General features: G+C 46.6%; 1 protein-coding gene across 1 annotated transcript; it reads right to left on the bottom strand.

Moving 5' to 3' along the window:
* Positions 1-4,017: 4,017 nt before the first annotated feature.
* Positions 4,018-21,617, bottom strand: LOC124019490 (2-hydroxyacyl-CoA lyase 1-like). Its single transcript, XM_046334840.1, has 17 exons — positions 21,360-21,617; positions 20,918-21,022; positions 20,762-20,802; positions 19,908-19,988; positions 19,673-19,745; positions 19,402-19,485; positions 19,146-19,240; positions 18,721-18,833; positions 17,640-17,775; positions 12,741-12,846; positions 8,926-9,009; positions 7,588-7,689; positions 7,347-7,501; positions 5,216-5,374; positions 4,946-5,053; positions 4,610-4,796; positions 4,018-4,492 (listed from the first exon to the last, which is right to left on the bottom strand). The coding sequence occupies exons 1-17, from the start codon at positions 21,408-21,410 to the stop codon at positions 4,460-4,462; spliced, it is 1,713 nt and encodes a 570-aa protein (XP_046190796.1). The 5' UTR covers positions 21,411-21,617; the 3' UTR covers positions 4,018-4,459.
* Positions 21,618-23,228: the final 1,611 nt, after the last annotated feature.

Below are 23,228 nucleotides of genomic sequence, written 5' to 3'. Positions count from 1 at the left end.
AAGCTATTTACTCAGCCAAGGAACTCACATCAAATGGTTGCATACACATTTTTGACCAGAATCAATACTCTCTAGTTAGTGTCAGGGCATCTGGTTGGTCTGACATGGGGCTGGGAGTCAGGGGTTTGTCAGCATCCCCGAGTAGAGGAGTCTCCTCTGTCGTTGACAGTGACTGGATGGTTGGTGTGTGGTGGGGAGCAGACTGACAGTTACGGAAATTCTGTTGACGTTCTCTCAGGAAGGAAGAGAACACATTGCACAGCGGTGGACCTGCATCAAGCAGAGAAAAGACTCTGTCAGCAGGCAGCTGCTGACAAAGTGCTGTGTCTCTCTGTACTATTTCATGTATTGGCAGGGCATAAATATCCTCAGGGAGACAGAGTCTTGAACTGAACACACCACAGCTAGAACTGTCATCAACTCTCCCGGATTTGGCCTAGTGTTCTATAGTCAGCCTGATGGTCTACCTCACGAGCAGTAACATTATTCTGGGACTATTTTGTAAATGCCCTAATCAACTGAAAAGCAAACAAAGGAATTGTATGAGCTCTCTCTGTGTGTGTGTGTGTGTGTGTGTGTGTGTGTGTGTGTGTGTGTGTGTGTGTGTGTGTGTGTGTGTGTGTGTGTGTGGCAGAAGATTGAGGGCTCAGGTTGTGGCAGGGAGCCATGGGTACAGGACAGGAGTAGATAGGAGTTGGCTGCCGTTCTGCCCTCCCCTCTCCGTAACTCAATTACCATGTCATATTTCACTCCATGATTTCATTAAGGTTCATTTGCCTGCAGAGATGCCCAAGTAAAAGCTTACTTCTGCTTTTCTTTGTCCTACCACTCTGGGTTCCCTAACCAGACCAATGTGATTTGAGGGCAGAGTACAGATGTCTCTCTGTCGATGCCGTTAGAAATGAAGCCCATTCTATTATCTTAATGAAGTTGATAAAAGAATACAGAGACAATTTTCCCTAAAGCCATTTTGTGCTCTGTGTGACCCTAAAATGTAATTTGAGATGGACAGTCTGGGTGACCTTCATCAGTTTATCCTGGGTGGGGGGGGGGCTTTGACCTCTGACCCATCAGGATGCCTGAGTGAGACAGGAGTGGTGGCGGGTCATGACCTCTGACCCATCAGGATGCCTGAGTGAGACAGGAGTGGTGGTGGGTCATGACCTCTGACCCATCAGGATGCCTGAGTGAGACAGGAGTGGTGGCGGGTCATGAAATAATGAACACAGTCACTGGCTTTTCGTTCCCACAGAAAAGTGTTGTGGAAATTCAGTACTGAGAGAGACTTGGTCTTAGACATTTCTTCAGACAATCATCTTTATTTAACATCAATGAATTATTGCAATAATGAGACCGTCAGCCCACCAGTCTTGACTGACTGTTAGGCTGAGAGTCTAGCCTTTACAGACAACGCACAGTTTTTATATAGCTGATACCAAGATTGCTTAGTCAGTCACTTCTAACCTTCCCATAAGCCACCTTGGTTATCTACACAGCATGGTCTTTTACATAGTTTCCCAGATGCCAGGAAGATGAGACAACATTATTCTTAATTCTTCCAGGCTCTCTCTATCTCGAGTCACACAGACCACATCTTGTCTATAGAATGCTAGCTTTTAGGTTATCACCAACACAAGTCCGGAAGGTAGCAAGTTCAAATCCCCGAGCTGACAAGGTACAAATCTGTCGTTCTGCCCCTGAACAGGCACTTAACCCACTGTTCCTAGGCCATAATTGTAAATAAGAATTTGTTCTTAACTGACTTGCCTAGTTAAATAAAGGTACATTTAAAAAAAAACAACAAGTTTTATATATAATGTCAGCTTCAAGCTATCTCTCGTAGAACCCATGTCCTCAACACCCAGACTAGCGGCAGGGTGCTAGAGTGGAGACCATAAAACACAGCATTAGCAGGACAGAAATATCTTACTGTTTGTTAAGTAAATAATAGTTACATATCCAACAAATAAGGTGAATACATCATGTTTCCCTCACAAAACAGAAAGTGTGTTATTTGAGTGCAGGTTGTGGTGGAGTTAAGTTACGGTTGTAAGGGGAGGAGGGCGTGGGGTGACGCTGGGCTGGGGAGGCCTCAGGGCAGGAAGCAGGCAGGGACCCAGCTGTCCACCCAGTCCCAGTGGAAATCCCTGACCTATAGAGAGGAATGACAGGCATGCAGGGTGCTGCTGGCGAGGCAGGGACACAGCCACACATAGAAAATGCAATGCATGCACGCACGCGCACACGCACACGGGCCTTATTCCAACCAGTGGAGGTCGGTACTGTTTAAGATGAGGGATGATTTTTTTTTTCAATTACAGCATATTGGATGACTGTCATTCATATTCCGTTCACCTATCTCAATGTAACATTGATAGGTTTAGGATACTCACATTTACCGTATAGCCATCATGAGGATGCTACAACCTAGCCTATGAGTGAAAGTTTACAATGTAGCACAGGTCGAGAGAAATTTCACTAATCAAGGTGACAGACAGTGACACATTCAATACCGCCTTGCACACTCTTGCCTGTATCGAGCTGATCTAGGGTGTAATCATTAGCCCAACAGTTGCAAACAAGAGTTTCTATTGGAGAAATTCAGGTATGTTTATCCCCTTTTTGTTCAATTAATGTTTTTTTAACAGAGTAGGTGGAATGAATACACCCACTCACACAAACACAGTTCACTTCCATAGCAGCCACACACACAGTGTGACTTTGATCATTGGCTAATTCCTTCTTGCATCTACACACTCTCCTCCTCTCACCTTTACCTTCACTTGTGGACTTCAGTGCACAACACATCAGCTGTCAGGCGAAAAAACACATTCCAAGCCAAATCTTCATATCATAACCGCTACACACAGCCTACACTGTTGTCACCATATTAGCTCACGTCAAGTCAACATGGCTACTAGAACTAACACGTTAGTAAACCCGCTACAATAATGCACTAGTGTATAGTCAGCAAGCAGTTACACTGGCGGCCCCAGTGGCAATAAATTCATAAAACCAAAAGCTTACCGTGACTTGGAAGAGTTCCAGTGTTGGATAGCCTTAGCCAGCTAGCTAGGTAACATAGCATCCCTCTCTGTTTGAGTAGGCTAAACTAGCTAGCGAAGTAAGTGAAAGTGGAAAAAAATATATAGCTAGCTCTCTCTCGCTTCATTTTTAAAATAAATTCCTTTGTTTAGCTTCAATTATTGTCTTTCTCTTTGAGTCAACTACTCACCACATGCTATGCACTGCAGTGCTAGCTAGCTGTAGCTTATGCTTTCAGTACTAGATGAATTATCTGATCCTTTGATTGGGTCAACAACATGTCAGTTAATGCTGCAAGAGCTCCGATAGGTCCTCTGGAATTTGTGTACATTTTTGGAAGGGGGTGAGAACCACGACCCTCCTAGGTTTTATATTGAAGTCAATGTACCCAGAGGAGGAAGCTAGCTGTCCTCCAGCGACACCATAGTGCTACCCTACAGAGTGCTGTTGAGGCTACTGTCAACCTTCATTGCAACACTGTATTTTAATAGATTATTTGGCGACATTAATATATTTAGTTTTATCTAAAAAGGTTCACTTTAATGTTTCACTGTTTTTATGTTTATGAAATTCACTGAGGAGGATGGTCCTCCCCTTCCTCCCGAGGAGCCTCCACTGATTCCAACCCAATGTCACACAGACTGACATTGCACACAGTTCTCATTAAATAATGTCAGCCATGATGTTTCCTTGGCAGAGGAACCCTGAAGAGGGGTAAGAGGTTAGTTTGAGGAAGGAGTTGCGTTGACCACATGCTACCAATGATCTTATTTTCAGCTGGAGGACTTTGTAATATCAGCAGTTACCTGGGTACTGTTGAGGGACTGGAGAGAAGGACTGAGGGACTGGAGAGATGAACAGGACACAGAATAATTTCCTTTACTTCAAAAGGAAGTGGCAAAGAGTCCTCTAGTCTACTGCTCTGAAAGACATTGAATTCACTTATAATTTTCTAAAATAACTACTAATATATTTTCTGCAACAAAGTTTATTTTCAAGGACACTTGTACAAATATAGTAAACAAGCCAAAGACAAATATTATACCTGACATTTTCTCACAAATCTACATCTTAATCATGGTATAAATTTCCAAAATCGAAAATGTAATACTACCGTGTAGTAAATGTGACTTGATTAAAACATTTCATAGAAACATGATTATTTTTTAGATACAAAAACACATGCAGCCTTCTCATGGTCGAGAGAGGAGCTGTCATTGTCTCCAAACACCACGTTATAGAGAGAAACTTCACTGACAAGGGCTGCATACCAAATGGCACCATATTCCCTAATTAGTGCACTACTTTTAACCAGAGCCCATAGAGAATGAAACTTATAGAGAAGAGGTTGCCATTTGGGATGTACCCAATTTGTCCATCAGTTGGCAGAAGGAAGCAGGTCTTCCTCACTGGCCTACAGGTTGGAACGAGTTAGCCATGGAAACTCCTAAGAGACAGAGACAGACCATGGACAGTCAGTCGAACTGGCTTTGACGTCCAGATTTGAATTTGCCTGGTATAGACCAGGGAACGGGGTGTCATGTCAGATTTGTCCTGTAGTTACCTGTTGCTTCCTGTCTGAGGAGGGGTCTATGAGGACGTTGAGGAGACTAGGTCTCTCCCAGTCACTGAGGCTGAGCTGTAAGGCACTACGCAGCTCCTCCTCTGTCCGTACCAGGAACCCTCGTCCTCCGAAGGCGTTCATGACCTCATCATAGCGGGCTTCAGGCAGCAGGGTCACAGGGGGGGCTCTGGAGAGGAGAGGGGAGAGTGGAGGGGAGAGAACCGAGGACAAGATGACCAACATACCATCACTAGAGGTAATCCTGACCTTGACATAACCAGTCAGAGTAGGCCCAGTCCCAAATTGACCTTTAAACCCAAACCCCTCTGTACTCACACAGTGGTGAGATCTCCCATCTTCCCCATCATTTCCCACGTCTCTGCATCCACGCCGCTGTAAATCCCGTTGTTGTTGACCACGATGATGACCACCGGGAGTTTATACCTGGTCAGAGGGGAAAGCATCAACGACGAGGGGAAAGCATCAATAACGAGGGAAAGCATCAATGACTAGGTTAGGGGTTGACACTTTAATTCTCCTATGCACCTGACCAGTGATTACTACAACCACATTTTGCTATGTGAGAGAGACCTTGACTGTACCAACCTGCACATGGTCTCCACCTCCATTCCAGAGAATCCAAAGGCACTGTCCCCCTCCACACACACCACCCTCTGGCCTGTTTTCTGGTTCCTCTGCACTGTTGCAGCCGCGATGGCAAAGCCCAGACCCACCCCCATGGTCCCAAAGGTGCCAGCATCCAACCTGCACACACACACACACAGACACACACACGCACGCACGCACACACACACGGCTGTGTGAGCTCAGAGTGTGTAAAAAAATGTATCTTTGTTTGTGTGTGTGTCTGTGTGTTAAGTAGGAAGCAAGGAACAATATCTGGGGGGTTAAGATACTAAGAGAGTCCATCTAGTCAGCCTGCCAGGCAGCACTACATTGGGAAGTCATCTAGTCAGCCTGCCAGGCAGCACTACATTGAGAAGTCATCTAGTCAGCCTGCCAGGCAGCACTACATTGAGAGGTCAACCTGTCAGGCAGCACTACATTGGGAAGTCATCTAGTCAGCCTGCCAGGCAGCACTACATTGAGAGGTCAACCTGTCAGGCAGCACTACATTGGGAAGTCATCTAGTCAGCCTGCCAGGCAGCACTACATTGAGAGGTCAACCTGTCAGGCAGCACTACATTGGGAAGTCATCTAGTCAGCCTGCCAGGCAGCACTACATTGAGAGGTCAACCTGTCAGGCAGCACTACATTGGGAAGTCATCTAGTCAGCCTGCCAGGCAGCACTACATTGAGAGGTCAACCTGTCAGGCAGCACTACATTGGGAAGTCATCTAGTCAGCCTGCCAGGCAGCACTACATTGAGAGGTCAACCTGTCAGGCAGCACTACATTGGGAAGTCATCTAGTCAGCCTGCCAGGCAGCACTACATTGAGAGGTCAACCTGTCAGGCAGCACTACATTGGGAAGTCATCTAGTCAGCCTGCCAGGCAGCACTACATTGAGAGGTCAACCTGTCAGGCAGCACTACATTGGGAAGTCATCTAGTCAGCCTGCCAGGCAGCACTACATTGGGAAGTCATCTAGTCAGCCTGCCAGGCAGCACTACATTGGGAAGTCATCTAGTCAGCCTGCCAGGCAGCACTACATTGGGAAGTCATCTAGTCAGCCTGCCAGGCAGCACTACATTGAGAGGTCAACCTGTCAGATTGCACTATATTGAGGAATCATCTAGTCAGCCTGCCAGGCAGCACTACATTGAGAAGTCAGGCAGTCAACCTGTCAGGCAGCACTACATTGAGAAGTCATCCAGTCAACCTGTCAGGCAGCACTAGATTGAGAAGTTATCCAGTCAACCTGTCAGGCAGCACTAGATTGAGAAGTCATCCAGTCAACCTGTCAGGCAGCACTAGATTGAGAAGTCATCCAGTCAACCTGTCAGGCAGCACTACATTGAGAAGTCATCCAGTCAACCTGTCAGGCAGCACTAGATTGAGAAGTCATCCAGTCAACCTGTCAGGCAGCACTAGATTGAGAAGTCATCCAGTCAACCTGTCAGGCAGCACTACATTGAGAAGTCATCCAGTCAACCTGTCAGGCAGCACTACATTGAGAAGTCATCCAGTCGACCTGTCAGGCAGCACTACATTGAGAAGTCATCCAGTCGACCTGTCAGGCAGCACTACATTGAGAAGTCATCCAGTCGACCTGTCAGGCAGCACTACATTGAAGTCATCCAGTCAACCTGTCAGGCAGCACTAGATTGAGAAGTCATCCAGTCAACCTGTCAGGCAGCACTACATTGAGAAGTCATCCAGTCAACCTGTCAGGCAGCACTAGATTGAGAAGTCATCCAGTCAACCTGTCAGGCAGCACTAGATTGAGAAGTCATCCAGTCAACCTGCCAGGCAGCACTACATTGAGAAGTCATCCAGTCAACCTGCCAGGCAGCACTACATTGAGAAGTCATCCAGTCAACCTGTCAGGCAGCACTACATTGAGAAGTCATCCAGTCAACCTGTCAGGCAGCACTAGATTGAGAAGTCATCCAGTCAACCTGTCAGGCAGCACTAGATTGAGAAGTCATCCAGTCAACCTGCCAGGCAGCACTACATTGAGAAGTCATCCAGTCAACCTGTCAGGTTCCTGGACAACAACAACTAATTCCTACTTGCCTACAGGGAAAAGACTTGTGTGAGGCGGCATGCCTTGCCTGTGTCGAGGAAGGTAGTTGTTCAACATGGTACGACCAATGTCCATGGTGTTGGCCCCCTCACTCACGATGACACAGTCGTGGGGCAGCAGCTGGGAGATGTGGTGGAACACTTGGTAGTAGTTCATGGGTGTTGTTGACTGAAGAGCTAATGCCTGGAGAGAGAAACACAATCAAATCAGGGGTGGTAGATAGGCTAGCTTGCTTAGGTCACAGGTCATGGACGCACACACCAACACACCTTTGTCATTGTTGCGTTAGCAGCCATCTTCTCTTTCAATGTGGTCCACCATTCTGTATCAGCTGGATACTTCCAGCCATCTTTATGAACATACTCTAGGAGCTGAAAGTTAAGACGAGGAGTAGAAACTAAGCAAACTGAATCAAGTACAGATGTACGATCTTAATTTGAGCACCCTGTAGCAGGAGAACTTTCCTGCAATGCAGGACATGTAAAATGTGTTGTATATTTGAGGTTTAAAAAGGCTTCTGAAGTGTTTACTCGTATACATTTCAGACTTGATTTTCCCCTATGAGAAATGTATCAACCCCTACAGAAAATGTAAAATTATTATAATCCACATAATAATTCACATTCCTGTTGCTGCAGGATTATTTTCCTGCTGTAGCAGACTGGTTCAAATAAGATCCTACATCTGTACCAATTCAATTCCATGTATACTTTGCTGAAAATCAAATAGTTGTTACAGACAGGATAATCAATGCTTGTTTCTTTAAAAAAATACATTTGTTTTAAACATTTTTATTTTAATTTTAAAGTGTATTGAGACTTGTTAAATGCACTGTAAATACAGACCACCTGGACCCAGCAATACAGTAACATACAGATATGGGGCACATATTAAATTAAATTCCTGAGTTGTGTTACCTGCTTGACAATAGCATTGACGTCCCCCAGGACTGAGATGTGTTACCTGCTTGACAATAGCATTGACATCCCCCAGGACTGAGATGTGTTACCTGCTTGACAATAGCATTGACATCCCCCAGGACTGAGATGTGTTACCTGCTTGACAATAGCATTGACGTCCCCCAGGACTGAGATGTGTTACCTGCTTGACAATAGCATTGACGTCCCCCAGGACTGAGTTGTGTTACCTGCTTGACAATAGCATTGACGTCCCCCAGGACTGAGATGTGTTACCTGCTTGACAATAGCATTGACATCCCCCAGGACTGAGTTGTGTTACCTGCTTGACAATAGCATTGACGTCCCCCAGGACTGAGTTGTGTTACCTGCTTGACAATAGCATTGACATCCCCCAGGACTGAGTTGTGTTACCTGCTTGACAATAGCATTGACGTCCCCCAGGACTGAGTTGTGTTACCTGCTTGACAATAGCATTGACGTCCCCCAGGACTGAGTTGTGTTACCTGCTTGACAATAGCATTGACGTCCCCCAGGACTGAGTTGTGTTACCTGCTTGACAATAGCATTGACGTCCCCCAGGACTGAGTTGTGTTACCTGCTTGACAATAGCATTTACGTCCCCCAGGACTGAGCTGTGTTACCTGCTTGACAATAGCATTGACATCCCCCAGGACTGAGTTGTGTTACCTGCTTGACAATAGCATTGACGTCCCCTAGGAGAGCCGCAGCAGGTTGCATGTTGTTCCCCATCTCCTCTGCACATAGATCAACCTTGACATAAATAAAGTATGTGGAACGTTACTACAACATACCAGCAACGACATATGACAGGAAGAGCACCGTGCGCGACACATGACAGGAAGAGCACCGTGCGCGACACATGACACGAGGAGCACCGTGCGCGACACATGACACAAGGAGCACCGTGCGCGACACATGACAGGAAGAGCACCGTGCACGACACATGACAGGAAGAGCACCGTGCACGACACATGACAGGAAGAGCACCGTGCGCGACACATGACAGGAAGAGCACCCTGCGCGACACATGACACGAGGAGCACCGTGCGCAACACATGACAGGAAGAGCACCGTGCGCGACACATGACAGGAAGAGAACCGTGCACGACACATGACAGGAAGAGCACCGTGCGCGACACATGACAGGAAGAGCACCCTGCGCGACACATGACACGAGGAGCACCGTGCGCAACACATGACAGGAAGAGCACCGTGCGCGACACATGACAGGAAGAGCACCGTGCACGACACATGACAGGAAGAGCACCGTGCGCGACACATGACAGGAAGAGCACCGTGCGCAACACATGACAGGAAGAGCACCGTGCGCGACACATGACAGGAAGAGCACCGTGCGCAACACATGACAGGAAGAGCACTGTGCGCAACACATGACAGGAAGAGCACCGTGCGCGACACATGTAACAGCAGCTGGAAGACCGGCCAAACACAACAGAAATAACCAGGTTCCACAACATAATGATAAGGCTAACACACACACACACACACACACACACACACACACACACACACACACACACACACACACACACACACACACACACACACACACACACACACACACACACACACACACACACACACACACACACACACACACACACACACACACACACACACACAAATATACTCAGCAAAAAAATGTATGTCCTCTCACTGTCAACTGCCTTTAATTTTCAGCAAACCTATCATGTGTAAATATTTGTATGAATATTAGATTCAACAACTGAGACATACACTGAACAAGTTCCACAGACATGTGACTAACAGAAATGGAATAATGTGTCCCTGAACAAAGGGGTGGTCAAAATTAAAGTAACAATCAGTATCTGGTGTGGCCACCAGCTGCATTAAGTACTGCAGTGCATCTCCTCCTCATGGACTGCACCAGATTTGCAATTTCTTGCTGTGAGATGTTACCCCACTCTTCCACCAAGGCACCTGCAAGTTCCCGGAGATTTTTGGGGGTAATGGCCCTAGCCTTCACCCTCCGATCCAATAGGTCCCAGACGTGCTCAATCGGATTGAGATCTGGGCTCTTTCGCTGGCCATGGCAGAACACCGACATTCCTGTCTTGCAGGAAATCACGCATAGAATGAGCAGTATGGCTGGTGGCATTGTCATGCTGGAGGGTCATGTCAGGATGAGCCTGCAGGAAGGGTACCACATGAGGGAGGAAGATGTCTTCCCTGTAACGCACAGAGTTGAGATTGCCTGCAATGACAACAGGCTCAGTCCGATGATGCTGTGACACACCGCCACAGACCATGACGAACCCTTCACCTCCAAATCGATCCCACTCCAGAGTACAGGCCTCGGTGTAACGCTCATTCCTTCAACGATAAACGCAAATCCGACCATCACCTCTGGTGAGACCAAACCGCGACTTGTCAGTGAAGAGCACTTTTTGGGAGTCCTGTCTGGTCCAGCGATGGTGGGTTTGTGCCCATAGGCAACGTTGTTGCCGGTGATGTCTGGTGAGGACCTGCCTTATAACAGGCCTACAAGCCCTTAGTCCAGCCTCTCTCAGCCTATTGCGGACAATTTGACCATTGATGGAGGGATTGTGAGTTCCTGGTGTAACTCGGGCAGTTGTTGTTGCCATCCTGTACCTGTCCCGCAGGTGTGATGTTTGGATGTACCGATCCTGTGCAGGTGTTGTTACACGTGGTCTGCCACTGCGAGGACGATCAGCTATCCACCCTGTCGCGTTGTCTTAGGTGTCTTCACAGTACTGACATTTCAATTTATTGCCCTGGCCACATATGCAGTCCTCATGCCTCCTTGCAGCATGCCTAAGGCACGTTCACGCAGATGAGCAGGGACCCTGGGTATCTTTCTCTTGGTGTTTTTCAGTTAGTAGAAAGGCCTCTTTAGTGTCCTAAGTTTTCATAACTGTGACCTTAATTGCCTAGTGTCTGTAAGCTGTTAGTGTCTTAACGACCGTTCCACAGGTGCATGTTCATTAATTGTTTATTGTTCATTAAACAAGCATGGGAAACAGTGTTTAAACCCTTTACAATGAAGATCTATGAAGTTATTTGGATATTTAAGAATTATCTTTGAAAGACAGGGTTCTGAAAAAGGAACGTTTATTTTTATTGCCGAGTTTATATACATACATATAAAATATCCAGTTGAAGTGGGACGTTTACATACACCTGAGCCAAATACATTTAAACTCAGTTTTTCACAATTCCTGACATTTAATACTAGTAAAAATCCCTGTCTAAGGTCATTTTGGTCACTTTGTCGTCCTTAAGCCATTTTGCCTCAACTTTGGAAGTATACTTGGGGTCATTGTCCATTTGGAAGACCCATGTGCGACCAAGCTTTAACTGACAGTGTGTTCAATAAAGACATGAAAACGTATCATTGTTTGTGTGTTATTAGTTTAAGCAGACTGTGTTTGTCTGTTGTTGTGACCTAGATGAAGATCAGATCAAAGTTTGACCAATTTATGCAGAGATCCAGGTATTTCCAAAGGGTTCACATACTTTTTCTTGCCACTGCATGTGTGTGTGTGTGTGTGTGTGTGTGTGTGTGTGTGTGTGTGTGTGTGTGTGTGTGTGTGTGTGTGTGTGTGTGTGTGTGTGTGTGTGTGTGTGTGTGTGTGTGTGTATATAGCGTTCCCTTTTATAAACCGAGTGATTTGAGCACTGAATGCTGATTGGGTGTTTAGCCGAGGTACTGTATATTTAAGCACTATGGCCCAAGGGGTGTGGTATATGGCCAATATACCATACAGGCCTTAGCCATGGTAAATTTGCCATAACCACAAACCCCTGAGGTGCCTTATTGCTATTATAAACTGGTTGCCAGCGTAATTAGAGTAGTAAAAATACATGTTTTGTCATATCCGTGGTTAACAGTCTGATAAACCACGGCTGTTAGCCAATCAGCATTCAGGGCTCAAACCATCCGGCTTATAAAAGACTGTTTAACATGGGCATGACCCCAAAAATTTTCACTGTTCGAATGTGGTGGTAACCAATTTATAATAGCAATAAGGGACCTCTGGGGTTTAAGGTATATAGCCAATATATCACGGGATAAGGCCTGTGTATCCAGGCACTCTGCGTTGCATCGTACATAAGAACAGCCCTTAGCAGTGGTATATTGACCATTTACTACACCACCTTACAGATGTACTGTACAGCACTATGACAGCCATGACATTATTTAGACAGACCACAAGAGACTTATAGAGAAGCTATTTAGGTAATAGACTAAATCCAATAGACTGATTCAAAGACATTTATATCTGGTTACAATGAACTGCAGTACACTACGACATGACCTGTGACTAGGGTTGCAAAATTACGGCAACTTTCCCAAAATTCCCAGAAATTCCTGTTGGAAGACTCCAGAAATCAGAAAATCTAACGTAATAAGCAGAAAATCTGGAATCCTGAAAATAACATTTAAAAAGCAACCCTACTGGTGAACTTTGACCTACCTGGATGACCTTCACATGGGGGTCAAACCTGGGGGGAAGGCCAAAGTGCAGGATCCAGTTGAGCCTGGCACCAAGTAGGACCACAACATCAGACTGGAGCAGAGCTCTGCAGTCCACACCAAGACCATAGAACCAGGAGGATAGGAAGAGAGGAGTATAGGAGGAGGAGGGTTAGGAAGAGAGGAGTATAGGAGGAGGAGGGTTAGGAAGAGAGGAGGAGTATAGGAGGAGGAGGGTTAGGAAGAGAGGAGGAGTATAGGAGGAGGAGGGTTAGGAAGAGAGGAGGAGGATAGGAGGAGGAGGGTTAGGAAGAGGAGGGTTAGGAAGAGAGGAGGAGTATAGGAGGAGGAGGGTTAGGAAGAGAGGAGGAGGATAGGAAGAGAGTGGATAGAAAGAGAGAAGGTGGAGGGTTAGGAAAAGAGGAGGATGATAGGAGGAGGAGGGTTAGGAAGAGAGGAGGAGGATAGGAGGAGGGTTAGGAAGAGAGGAGGAGGATAGGAGGAGGAGGGTTAGGAAGAGAGGAGGAGTATAGGAGGAGGAGGGTTAGGAAGAGAGGAGGAGGATATGAAGAGAGGAGGAGGATAGGAAGAGAGGTGGAAGAGGATAGGAAGAGAGGTGGATAGAAAGAGAGAAGGAGGAGGGTTAGGAAAAGAGGAGGAGGATAGGAGGAGGAGGGTTAGGAAGAGAGGAGGAGGAGGATAGGAGGAGGAGGGTTAGGAAGAGAGGTGGAGGATAGGAGGAGGAGGGTTAGGAAGAGAGGAGGAGTATAGGAGGAGGAGGGTTAGGAAGAGAGGAGGAGGATAGGAGGAGGAGGGTTAGGAAGAGAGGAGGATAGGAGGAGGAGGGTTAGGAAGAGAGGAGGAGTATAGGAGGAGGAGGGTTAGGAAGAGAGGAGGAGTATAGGAGGAGGAGGGTTAGGAAAAGAGGTGGAGGATAGGAGGAGGAGGGTTAGGAAGAGAGGAGGAGGATAGGAGGAGGAGGGTTAGGAAGAGAGGAGGAGTATAGGAGGAGGAGGGTTAGGAAGAGAGGAGGAGTATAGGAGGAGGAGGGTTAGGAAGAGAGGAGGAGTATAGGAGGAGGAGGGTTAGGAAGAGAGGTGGAGGATAGGAGGAAGAGGGTTAGGAAGAGAGGAGGAGTATAGGAGGAGGAGGGTTAGGAAGAGAGGAGGAGTATAGGAGGAGGAGGGTTAGGAAGAGAGGAGGAGTATAGGAGGAGGAGGGTTAGGAAGAGAGGAGGAGTATAGGAGGAGGAGGGTTAGGAAGAGAGGAGGAGTATAGGAGGAGGAGGGTTAGGAAGAGAGGAGGAGTATAGGAGGAGGAGGGTTAGGAAGAGAGGAGGAGTATAGGAGGAGGAGGGTTAGGAAGAGAGGAGGAGTATAGGAGGAGGAGGGTTAGGAAGAGAGGAGGAGTATAGGAGGAGGAGGGTTAGGAAGAGAGGAGGAGTATAGGAGGAGGAGGGTTAGGAAGAGAGGAGGAGTATAGGAGGAGGAGGGTTAGGAAGAGAGGAGGAGTATAGGAGGAGGAGGGTTAGGAAGAGAGGAGGAGTATAGGAGGAGGAGGGTTAGGAAGAGAGGAGGAGTATAGGAGGAGGAGGGTTAGGAAGAGATGAGGAGTATAGGAGGAGGAGGGTTAGGAAGAGAGGAGGAGTATAGGAGGAGGAGGGTTAGGAAGAGAGGAGGAGTATAGGAGGAGGAGGGTTAGGAAGAGAGGAGGAGTATAGGAGGAGGAGGGTTAGGAAGAGAGGAGGAGTATAGGAGGAGGAGGGTTAGGAAGAGAGGAGGAGTATAGGAGGAGGAGGGTTAGGAAGAGAGGAGGAGTATAGGAGGAGGAGGGTTAGGAAGAGAGGAGGAGGATAGGAGGAGGAGGGTTAGGAAGAGAGGAGGAGTATAGGAGGAGGAGGGTTAGGAAGAGAGGAGGAGGATAGGAGGAGAGGAGGAGGATAGGAAGAGAGGTGGATAGAAAGAGAGAAGGAGGAGGGTTAGGAAAAGAGGAGGAGGATAGGAGGAGGAGGGTTAGGAAGAGAGGAGGAGGAGGATAGGAGGAGGAGGGTTAGGAAGAGAGGTGGAGGATAGGAGGAGGAGGGTTAGGAAGAGAGGAGGAGTATAGGAGGAGGAGGGTTAGGAAGAGAGGAGGAGGATAGGAGGAGGAGGGTTAGGAAGAGAGGAGGATAGGAGGAGGAGGGTTAGGAAGAGAGGAGGAGTATAGGAGGAGGAGGGTTAGGAAGAGAGGAGGAGTATAGGAGGAGGAGGGTTAGGAAAAGAGGTGGAGGATAGGAGGAGGAGGGTTAGGAAGAGAGGAGGAGGATAGGAGGAGGAGGGTTAGGAAGAGAGGAGGAGTATAGGAGGAGGAGGGTTAGGAAGAGAGAGGAGTATAGGAGGAGGAGGGTTAGGAAGAGAGGAGGAGTATAGGAGGAGGAGGGTTAGGAAGAGAGGTGGAGGATAGGAGGAAGAGGGTTAGGAAGAGAGGAGGAGTATAGGAGGAGGAGGGTTAGGAAGAGAGGAGGAGTATAGGAGGAGGAGGGTTAGGAAGAGAGGAGGAGTATAGGAGGAGGAGGGTTAGGAAGAGAGGAGGAGTATAGGAGGAGGAGGGTTAGGAAGAGAGGAGGGTATAGGAGGAGGAGGGTTAGGAAGAGAGGAGGAGTATAGGAGGAGGAGGGTTAGGAAGAGAGGAGGAGTATAGAGGAGGAGGGTTAGGAAGAGAGGAGGAGTATAGGAGGAGGAGGGTTAGGAAGAGAGGAGGAGTATAGGAGGAGGAGGGTTAGGAAGAGAGGAGGAGTATAGGAGGAGGAGGGTTAGGAAGAGAGGAGGAGTATAGGAGGAGGAGGGTTAGGAAGAGAGGAGGAGTATAGGAGGAGGAGGGTTAGGAAGAGAGGAGGAGTATAGGAGGAGGAGGGTTAGGAAGAGAGGAGGAGTATAGGAGGAGGAGGGTTAGGAAGAGATGAGGAGTATAGGAGGAGGAGGGTTAGGAAGAGAGGAGGAGTATAGGAGGAGGAGGGTTAGGAAGAGAGGAGGAGTATAGGAGGAGGAGGGTTAGGAAGAGAGGAGGAGTATAGGAGGAGGAGGGTTAGGAAGAGAGGAGGAGTATAGGAGGAGGAGGGTTAGGAAGAGAGGAGGAGTATAGGAGGAGGAGGGTTAGGAAGAGAGGAGGAGTATAGGAGGAGGAGGGTTAGGAAGAGAGGAGGAGGATAGGAGGAGGAGGGTTAGGAAGAGAGGAGGAGTATAGGAGGAGGAGGGTTAGGAAGAGAGGAGGAGGATAGGAGGAGAGGAGGAGGATAGGAAGAGAGGTGGATAGAAAGAGAGAAGGAGGAGGGTTAGGAAAAGAGGAGGAGGATAGGAGGAGGAGGGTTAGGAAGAGAGGAGGAGGAGGATAGGAGGAGGAGGGTTAGGAAGAGAGGTGGAGGATAGGAGGAGGAGGGTTAGGAAGAGAGGAGGAGTATAGGAGGAGGAGGGTTAGGAAGAGAGGAGGAGGATAGGAGGAGGAGGGTTAGGAAGAGAGGAGGATAGGAGGAGGAGGGTTAGGAAGAGAGGAGGAGTATAGGAGGAGGAGGGTTAGGAAGAGAGGAGGAGTATAGGAGGAGGAGGGTTAGGAAAAGAGGTGGAGGATAGGAGGAGGAGGGTTAGGAAGAGAGGAGGAGGATAGGAGGAGGAGGGTTAGGAAGAGAGGAGGAGTATAGGAGGAGGAGGGTTAGGAAGAGAGGAGGAGTATAGGAGGAGGAGGGTTAGGAAGAGAGGAGGAGTATAGGAGGAGGAGGGTTAGGAAGAGAGGTGGAGGATAGGAGGAAGAGGGTTAGGAAGAGAGGAGGAGTATAGGAGGAGGAGGGTTAGGAAGAGAGGAGGAGTATAGGAGGAGGAGGGTTAGGAAGAGAGGAGGAGTATAGGAGGAGGAGGGTTAGGAAGAGAGGAGGAGTATAGGAGGAGGAGGGTTAGGAAGAGAGGAGGAGTATAGGAGGAGGAGGGTTAGGAAGAGAGGAGGAGTATAGGAGGAGGAGGGTTAGGAAGAGAGGAGGAGTATAGGAGGAGGAGGGTTAGGAAGAGAGGAGGAGTATAGGAGGAGGAGGGTTAGGAAGAGAGGAGGAGTATAGGAGGAGGAGGGTTAGGAAGAGAGGAGGAGTATAGGAGGAGGAGGGTTAGGAAGAGAGGAGGAGTATAGGAGGAGGAGGGTTAGGAAGAGAGGAGGAGTATAGGAGGAGGAGGGTTAGGAAGAGAGGAGGAGTATAGGAGGAGGAGGGTTAGGAAGAGAGGAGGAGTATAGGAGGAGGAGGGTTAGGAAGAGATGAGGAGTATAGGAGGAGGAGGGTTAGGAAGAGAGGAGGAGTATAGGAGGAGGAGGGTTAGGAAGAGAGGAGGAGTATAGGAGGAGGAGGGTTAGGAAGAGAGGAGGAGTATAGGAGGAGGAGGGTTAGGAAGAGAGGAGGAGTATAGGAGGAGGAGGGTTAGGAAGAGAGGAGGAGTATAGGAGGAGGAGGGTTAGGAAGAGAGGAGGAGTATAGGAGGAGGAGGGTTAGGAAGAGAGGAGGAGGATAGGAGGAGGAGGGTTAGGAAGAGAGGAGGAGTATAGGAGGAGGAGGGTTAGGAAGAGAGGAGGAGGATAGGAGGAGAGGAGGAGGATAGGAAGAGAGGTGGATAGAAAGAGAGAAGGAGGAGGGTTAGGAAAAGAGGAGGAGGATAGAAAGAGAGGATGAAGAGGGTTAGGAAGAGAGGATGAAGAGGGTTAGGAAGAGAGGAAGAGAGCAGGGAAAAGAACACAATCAGATTAAACCAAATGTGATGAAAAGAGACTAGTTATAGATAGGGATTTCAGGAAGGCCCAGAGTTCTCCTGGTCTGTTCATCCTGGTCCTACTTATACAGGCAAAGGTCTGTACATGAATATGATGCCAGCTGAGAGAAGGAGTGGCTGACCTGGAGCGGGCAGCAGCAACACAGTTGGGGTGGTCGTCAGGCAGCACCCCTTTACCCATGGGGGTGGGCAGGAAGGGCAGGCCACACCCCTCCACCAGCTCCCTCAGAGCCCCCTCTGCTCTTCCATGGGCTGCACCTGCAGAGGGAAACAGACAGAGGGCACCGCCACACTGATATCAACAGACTGACCTTCCCAGCTGGGATGCATTCAGCTGAACACAACGTTGTGTAATGTTCAGATAAAAATATAGCATGTAGAACAAACATGCCTCTCTGACAGGTAGAATGAGTAATCATGTCCGCAACTTTTGTCTACTGAACGTGGTCCTGTTTTCAGCGGAACCCTGGTACAATGCTATAGGTGTTACAGTGCATTTCAGCTGGCTATTGATCCCTCCTGGACAGACAGTAACATAACTGGTAGTAGCGTCTGTCAACAGACTGTGGAAAGGGGGATACCTAGTCAGTTGTACAATTGAATGCCTTCAACTGAAATGTGTCTTCCGTATGTAACCCTCTGAATCAGAAAGGTGCGGGGCTACCTTAATCCACATCCACGTCTTTGACACCCGGGGAACAGTGCCTTGCTCAGGGACAGAACGACAGATTTTTATCTTGTCAGTTCGGGAGATTCGATCCAGCAACCTTTCGGTTAGTGGTCCAACGCTCTAACCACTAGGCTACCTGCCACTAACGAGGAACTCTGTTCTGGTACGCTGATTTTTCACTACTGATCATTTGGACAAATCACAATTTCACAGGTGCTCGCATCTTTTCAATGTCAGAAGGGGATGGGGACATTAGGCCCATTAACTTGCCTGAAACTTGCAGAGAGTTTCTGTTTAGGGGGGGTGAAGAGTCACGTTTGTATCTTTGTATCTTTCTCTTAATATCTCCCCACAGAACTGAATCATGTACCTGACGCAATTCCACAAGATGTCAGTTCTGGGTTTGGCTATTAAAAAGCATTGCCTAACTTTCCCAATGATGTGTAAAGGCCGTTTGGCCTAACTTTCCCAATGATGTGTAAAGGCTGTTTGGCCTAACTTTCCCAATGATGAGTAAAGGCTGTTTGGCCTACCTTTCCCAATGATAAGTAAAGGCCGTTTGGCTCCTTTTAGAACAGCCAGTGCTTCTGTGATCGCCATATGGTCAGCCATGCTCACTGGAGGAGGTGGACAACAGGGCACCTCTCTGACAAAGGAAATAGGATAGAATTGGTCAAATATTAAACATGTTACCTATCAACTTCATTGCATAGGTAAATAAATCATGAAGGTCTATCTAGGCTTATTGCTATTCTCTGATGAGAATACTTTGATATAGTGCTATATTTTCTAACTAATTTAAGAAAATCTGGTCATTTCTTGTTCACTTCAGACGTTAAAAGGTAGAACAAAATCAAATCAAAATGACTATGGTGATGTGAAGTCAGAGGTATACATATTCAACAGTAACACATTAGTACACATTTTAAATGGATGAAAGACAGTGATAGCCACCAACCTGACTCTGCTCCTGTCCACTTTAGCATTGACCATGTCCCCAGATATGTCTACGTATACGGCCCCGGGACGTCCATACATGCTAGTGCGTACTGCCTAAGACAGACCAAATACCCTTCCATTCAGAATCAATTAAGGCTGTGTTCTTCTGAAGCACTTAAGTTACCTTGCTAAGCTGGAAAATTAGAGTTCAGAAAACAATTGCAGGTGATACCAAATGATATGAAGAGGACTAAACATAGGGAGTCAGAGGAGACTGTATACCTCTCTACCACTGAGGAGATCATATCCAGACTGCTGGGCCGAGCTGAGAACTTACTGTACAGTCGGCACGCCTCCACCTGACGGACAAAGAGGACCACAAATAACAAATGATGTCTTCTTTCAGCAATTTAACTGCTAGGACCAGTTTCCTGGACAGAGATTCTCTATTGAGTTTGCTTTTTAGGCCATGACTAAGCTTAATCTGTGTCCGGGAAACCACCCCCTAATGTTCAATAGTCAGAAACCTCATGGTTGAATTAGTACCTGTGGAAACTCTTGAAACGCCCCAGTGGTCTCCTGGTTTTGATCGGAGGAGCCTCCAATAACAATCACAGGCCTACAGAGAGAGTCGTATCACACAATGACATCAACTGACAAGCGGAGATAGTTTGGAGTCCTCAGATTATTTTTGCAGTGGAAGGATAGCATCCCTTCTTTTGAAAGGAAGGACCACTGAACATGAGTAGAAGGGCCTTCTGTTTGTAGAGTTCTAACATACCAGCAGTTCATGTTAGCGTTGGCCATTCCACCAAGAGCATGAATGAGTCCCGGTCCAGACACAACCAGACACGCCCCTGGACTGGAGAGGAACAGACAGACAGGCAGACAAACAGGAAGATAAGCAGACAGAGAGGAACAGACAGACAGGCAGACAAACAGGAAGATAAGCAGACAGAGAGGAACAGACAGACAGGCAGACAAACAGGAAGATAAGCAGACAGAGAGGAACAGACAGACAAACAGGAAGATAAGCAGACAGAGAGGAACAGACAGACAGGCAGACAAACAGGAAGATAAGCAGACAGAGAGGAACAGACAGACAGGCAGACAAACAGGAAGATAAGCAGACAGAGAGGAACAGACAGACAGGCAGACAAACAGGAAGATAAGCAGACAGAGAGGAACAGACAGACAAACAGGAAGATAAGCAGACAGAGAGGAACAGACAGACAAACAGGAAGATAAGCAGACAGAGAGGAACAGACAGACAGGCAGACAAACAGGAAGATAAGCAGACAGAGAGGAACAGACAGACAGGCAGACAAACAGGAAGATAAGCAGACAGAGAGGAACAGACAGACAGACAGGCAGACAAACAGGAAGATAAGCAGACAGAGAGGAACAGGCAGTAAGACAGGAAAACAAACTGAGAGACAGCAATGTAAAACAGCTATGAAACTGACCGTCACACACAAGTCTGGCTAGTTAATATCCCATGGTTTAGTATTGTATGGAGAGGGTAGTCTCTCTAGGCAAATGGGTTGCTTCCCACATAAACAATGTATGGAGATAGGTCAGGGATTTCAGAGAGGAGAGATCTCTAGAGCTCTCTTATAATGACAATCCTCCTACCGTCCAGTGAGGTAACCAACAGCAGACGCAGCATAGCAAGCCTGTTGGATGACACACACCATATATATTTATATACATCAGTATTACTGGTGTGCCCACAACCAACTCACGTAAAACATGTCATGGGAAGATTCCTACAAATAAAAGGTGGCTTACAGCTTGTTCATTGCGCATTCCCACATACTTGATTCCTGAGGCTTGAGCTGCCATAGCCACTTCAATGACTGGAACACCAACTATTCCAAACATATATTCTACATTCTGCAGAGAGATACATGTGGATACATGAATTAGGAATTGTTACAGTGTAGTTTAGATGTTCTTTGCATTGACACACACTTTGGCATACATCAACAGGGGTGTTTACATATGCTATTCCATATTTTAACAAACATCCACATAAAGATCTAAATGTTTTGCTACACAAATATTAATAGTTCGCTATACCAGTGCAATGACCTTTGACACACTTTCACAACTCCTAGTGGTACATTGTCACTGCCAAGGACATGATCAGCGACGAATATATTATTTACCAAACCGAAGCAATACCGTTATACAGTGTAATACTCTTTTATATAAATTGCACATATCTCACCTGAGCTTTTAGTGCCTCAGCAATGAGCTGAGCGCCTGTCACATCTTCCATTATTACTGTTCAGAAATCTGTTAGTGATACTCAATAGCTTATACGTAGTTTTTAGATCTCTTGCAAATCATTGGTTTTTGTCCGCATTACAAAATGCATTATATGAGTAGCGACAATCGATAGATATTTCGATAGCCACTTACTCCACAGAGTGCAAATTTGAGTGACTGGACGACTTCTGGCACTGCTGCCCAAAGCATGACCCGTTTATACGACTTCCGGGTTCAGGGCCAATCACATGAGCCGTACGATAGTAGTTATGAATATGTATGAACTAGTAGCCTTTTTCTTTTTTTATTGCGAGAACTACACAACATCTCATTATGTGTTTATAACTGCACTTATACTTAACTAAATTAAGTAATTATGAGTGTATGACTTGAGTGTATGCATTATAGATATGGGCTTCATAGAAAGTGTAACAACTGTTCTCTGTTCATCTTGTTTTAAAATTGTTAAAATAAAATGTATATTTAAAACAAGAAACAAAGAAAACACATTTTATGATTTTTAATAGTTTCAAAAAGTTGGTTGAAAATACACTTGAACTCACGAGCTTACATGGTTCTCGAATGAATCAGGTCTCTGCAAATAAATACTTAGGGATATGGTTGGATGATGAACTGTCTTTTAAAATGCATATTGACAAACTTTATAAACGGCTAAAAATCAAGCTAGGCTTCCTCTATAGAGACAGGACATGTTTGTCCTGTACAAATAGAAGACAAATTGTGCAAGCTACTTTTATGTCTGTAATAGATTATGGGGATATTATCTACATGCATGCTACGGCATCAACACTTAAATCGATGGATGCTACTTATCATTGAGTATATGGTTTATTACGGTGTCATGTATTGTCATATATTGTCATGTCTTGTCCCTGTGCTTTCTCTTCTATTCGTTTCCCCACTGCTGGTCTTATTAGGTTTCTTTCCCTCTCTCTATCCCTCTCTCTTTCTATCGTTCAGTTCCTGCTCCCAGCTGTTCCTCATTCTCCTAACGACCTCGTTTACTCTTTCACACCTGTCCCCTATTTTGCCCTCTGATTAAGTCTCTATTTCTCTCTGTTTCTGCTTCTGTCCTTGTCGGATCCTTGTTTGCTGTGCTGTGTTCTTGTTCCGTCCTGTCGTGTTTTTGCCTTCATCAGATGCTGCGTGTGAGCAGGTGTCTCTGTCAGCTACGGCCTGCGCCTATCCGAAGGGACCTGCAGTCTGTGGCCGCTTATCCTGTTATTCCCCTCTGGACAAACTAGAGGGATTTCTGTTATCCCCGTTTGGACATTCCCTGTTAAGGATTCTGGATTATGTTATTTTCTGTTTGGACTTTAATAAACTCAGTTTCTGTTAAGTCGCTTTTGGGTCCTCACTCACCTGCATAACATACGGGCGCTAGCTACAGAACTCACCACTGTGTTTTGTATCAAAATGTGGGTTGGACTTCGCTGTCCATGAGACGAGAATATGTTCTTGTGTTTGTCTATGAAGCACTTCTGAATAAGCTACCTTCTTATTTATCATCACTCATCAATATTACAATTATAATTCCTAAAACCAGGTCTCAAACATGGATTCCACTTGAGGCCCATGTGATCTCCACAGAGTTGGGTATGGCTGCCTTTTCCTGTTACGCTCCTTGCCAATGGAAAAGCCTGCAGACTAAACTTACATTTGAGGCTCTTGTCCCCTGTTGCCCATTTTAAATATTTATTGGAGTATTTTAAATTTTGTATTGCTTGTAACTTTCGGGTAATGCAAGTTATTGTGCTGTTAGGGGAATAACCTGTGTGCAAATGTAATAATCTGCAGCTGTATTTTT

Source organism: Oncorhynchus gorbuscha, unplaced genomic scaffold (genome assembly GCF_021184085.1).
Source record: "Oncorhynchus gorbuscha isolate QuinsamMale2020 ecotype Even-year unplaced genomic scaffold, OgorEven_v1.0 Un_scaffold_607, whole genome shotgun sequence".
Lineage (NCBI taxonomy): Eukaryota > Metazoa > Chordata > Actinopteri > Salmoniformes > Salmonidae > Oncorhynchus > Oncorhynchus gorbuscha.
The sequence above is the reverse complement of the archived record's forward strand: the minus strand, read 5'-3'. Positions and strand labels throughout refer to the sequence as shown.

Excerpts from the sequence above, each read along its gene's own strand:
- LOC124019490 (XM_046334840.1), bottom strand. The coding sequence starts at position 21,410 with ATGGAAGATGTGACAGGCGCTCAGCTCATTGCTGAGGCACTAAAAGCT. Across the intron at positions 19,989-20,761 it reads GTTGGTTACCTCACTGGACG|TCCAGGGGCGTGTCTGGTTG; the intron begins GTAGGAGGATTG and ends GTTCCTCTCCAG. Across the intron at positions 5,054-5,215 it reads GAGGTGGAGACCATGTGCAG|GTATAAACTCCCGGTGGTCA; the intron begins GTTGGTACAGTC and ends CCCTCTGACCAG.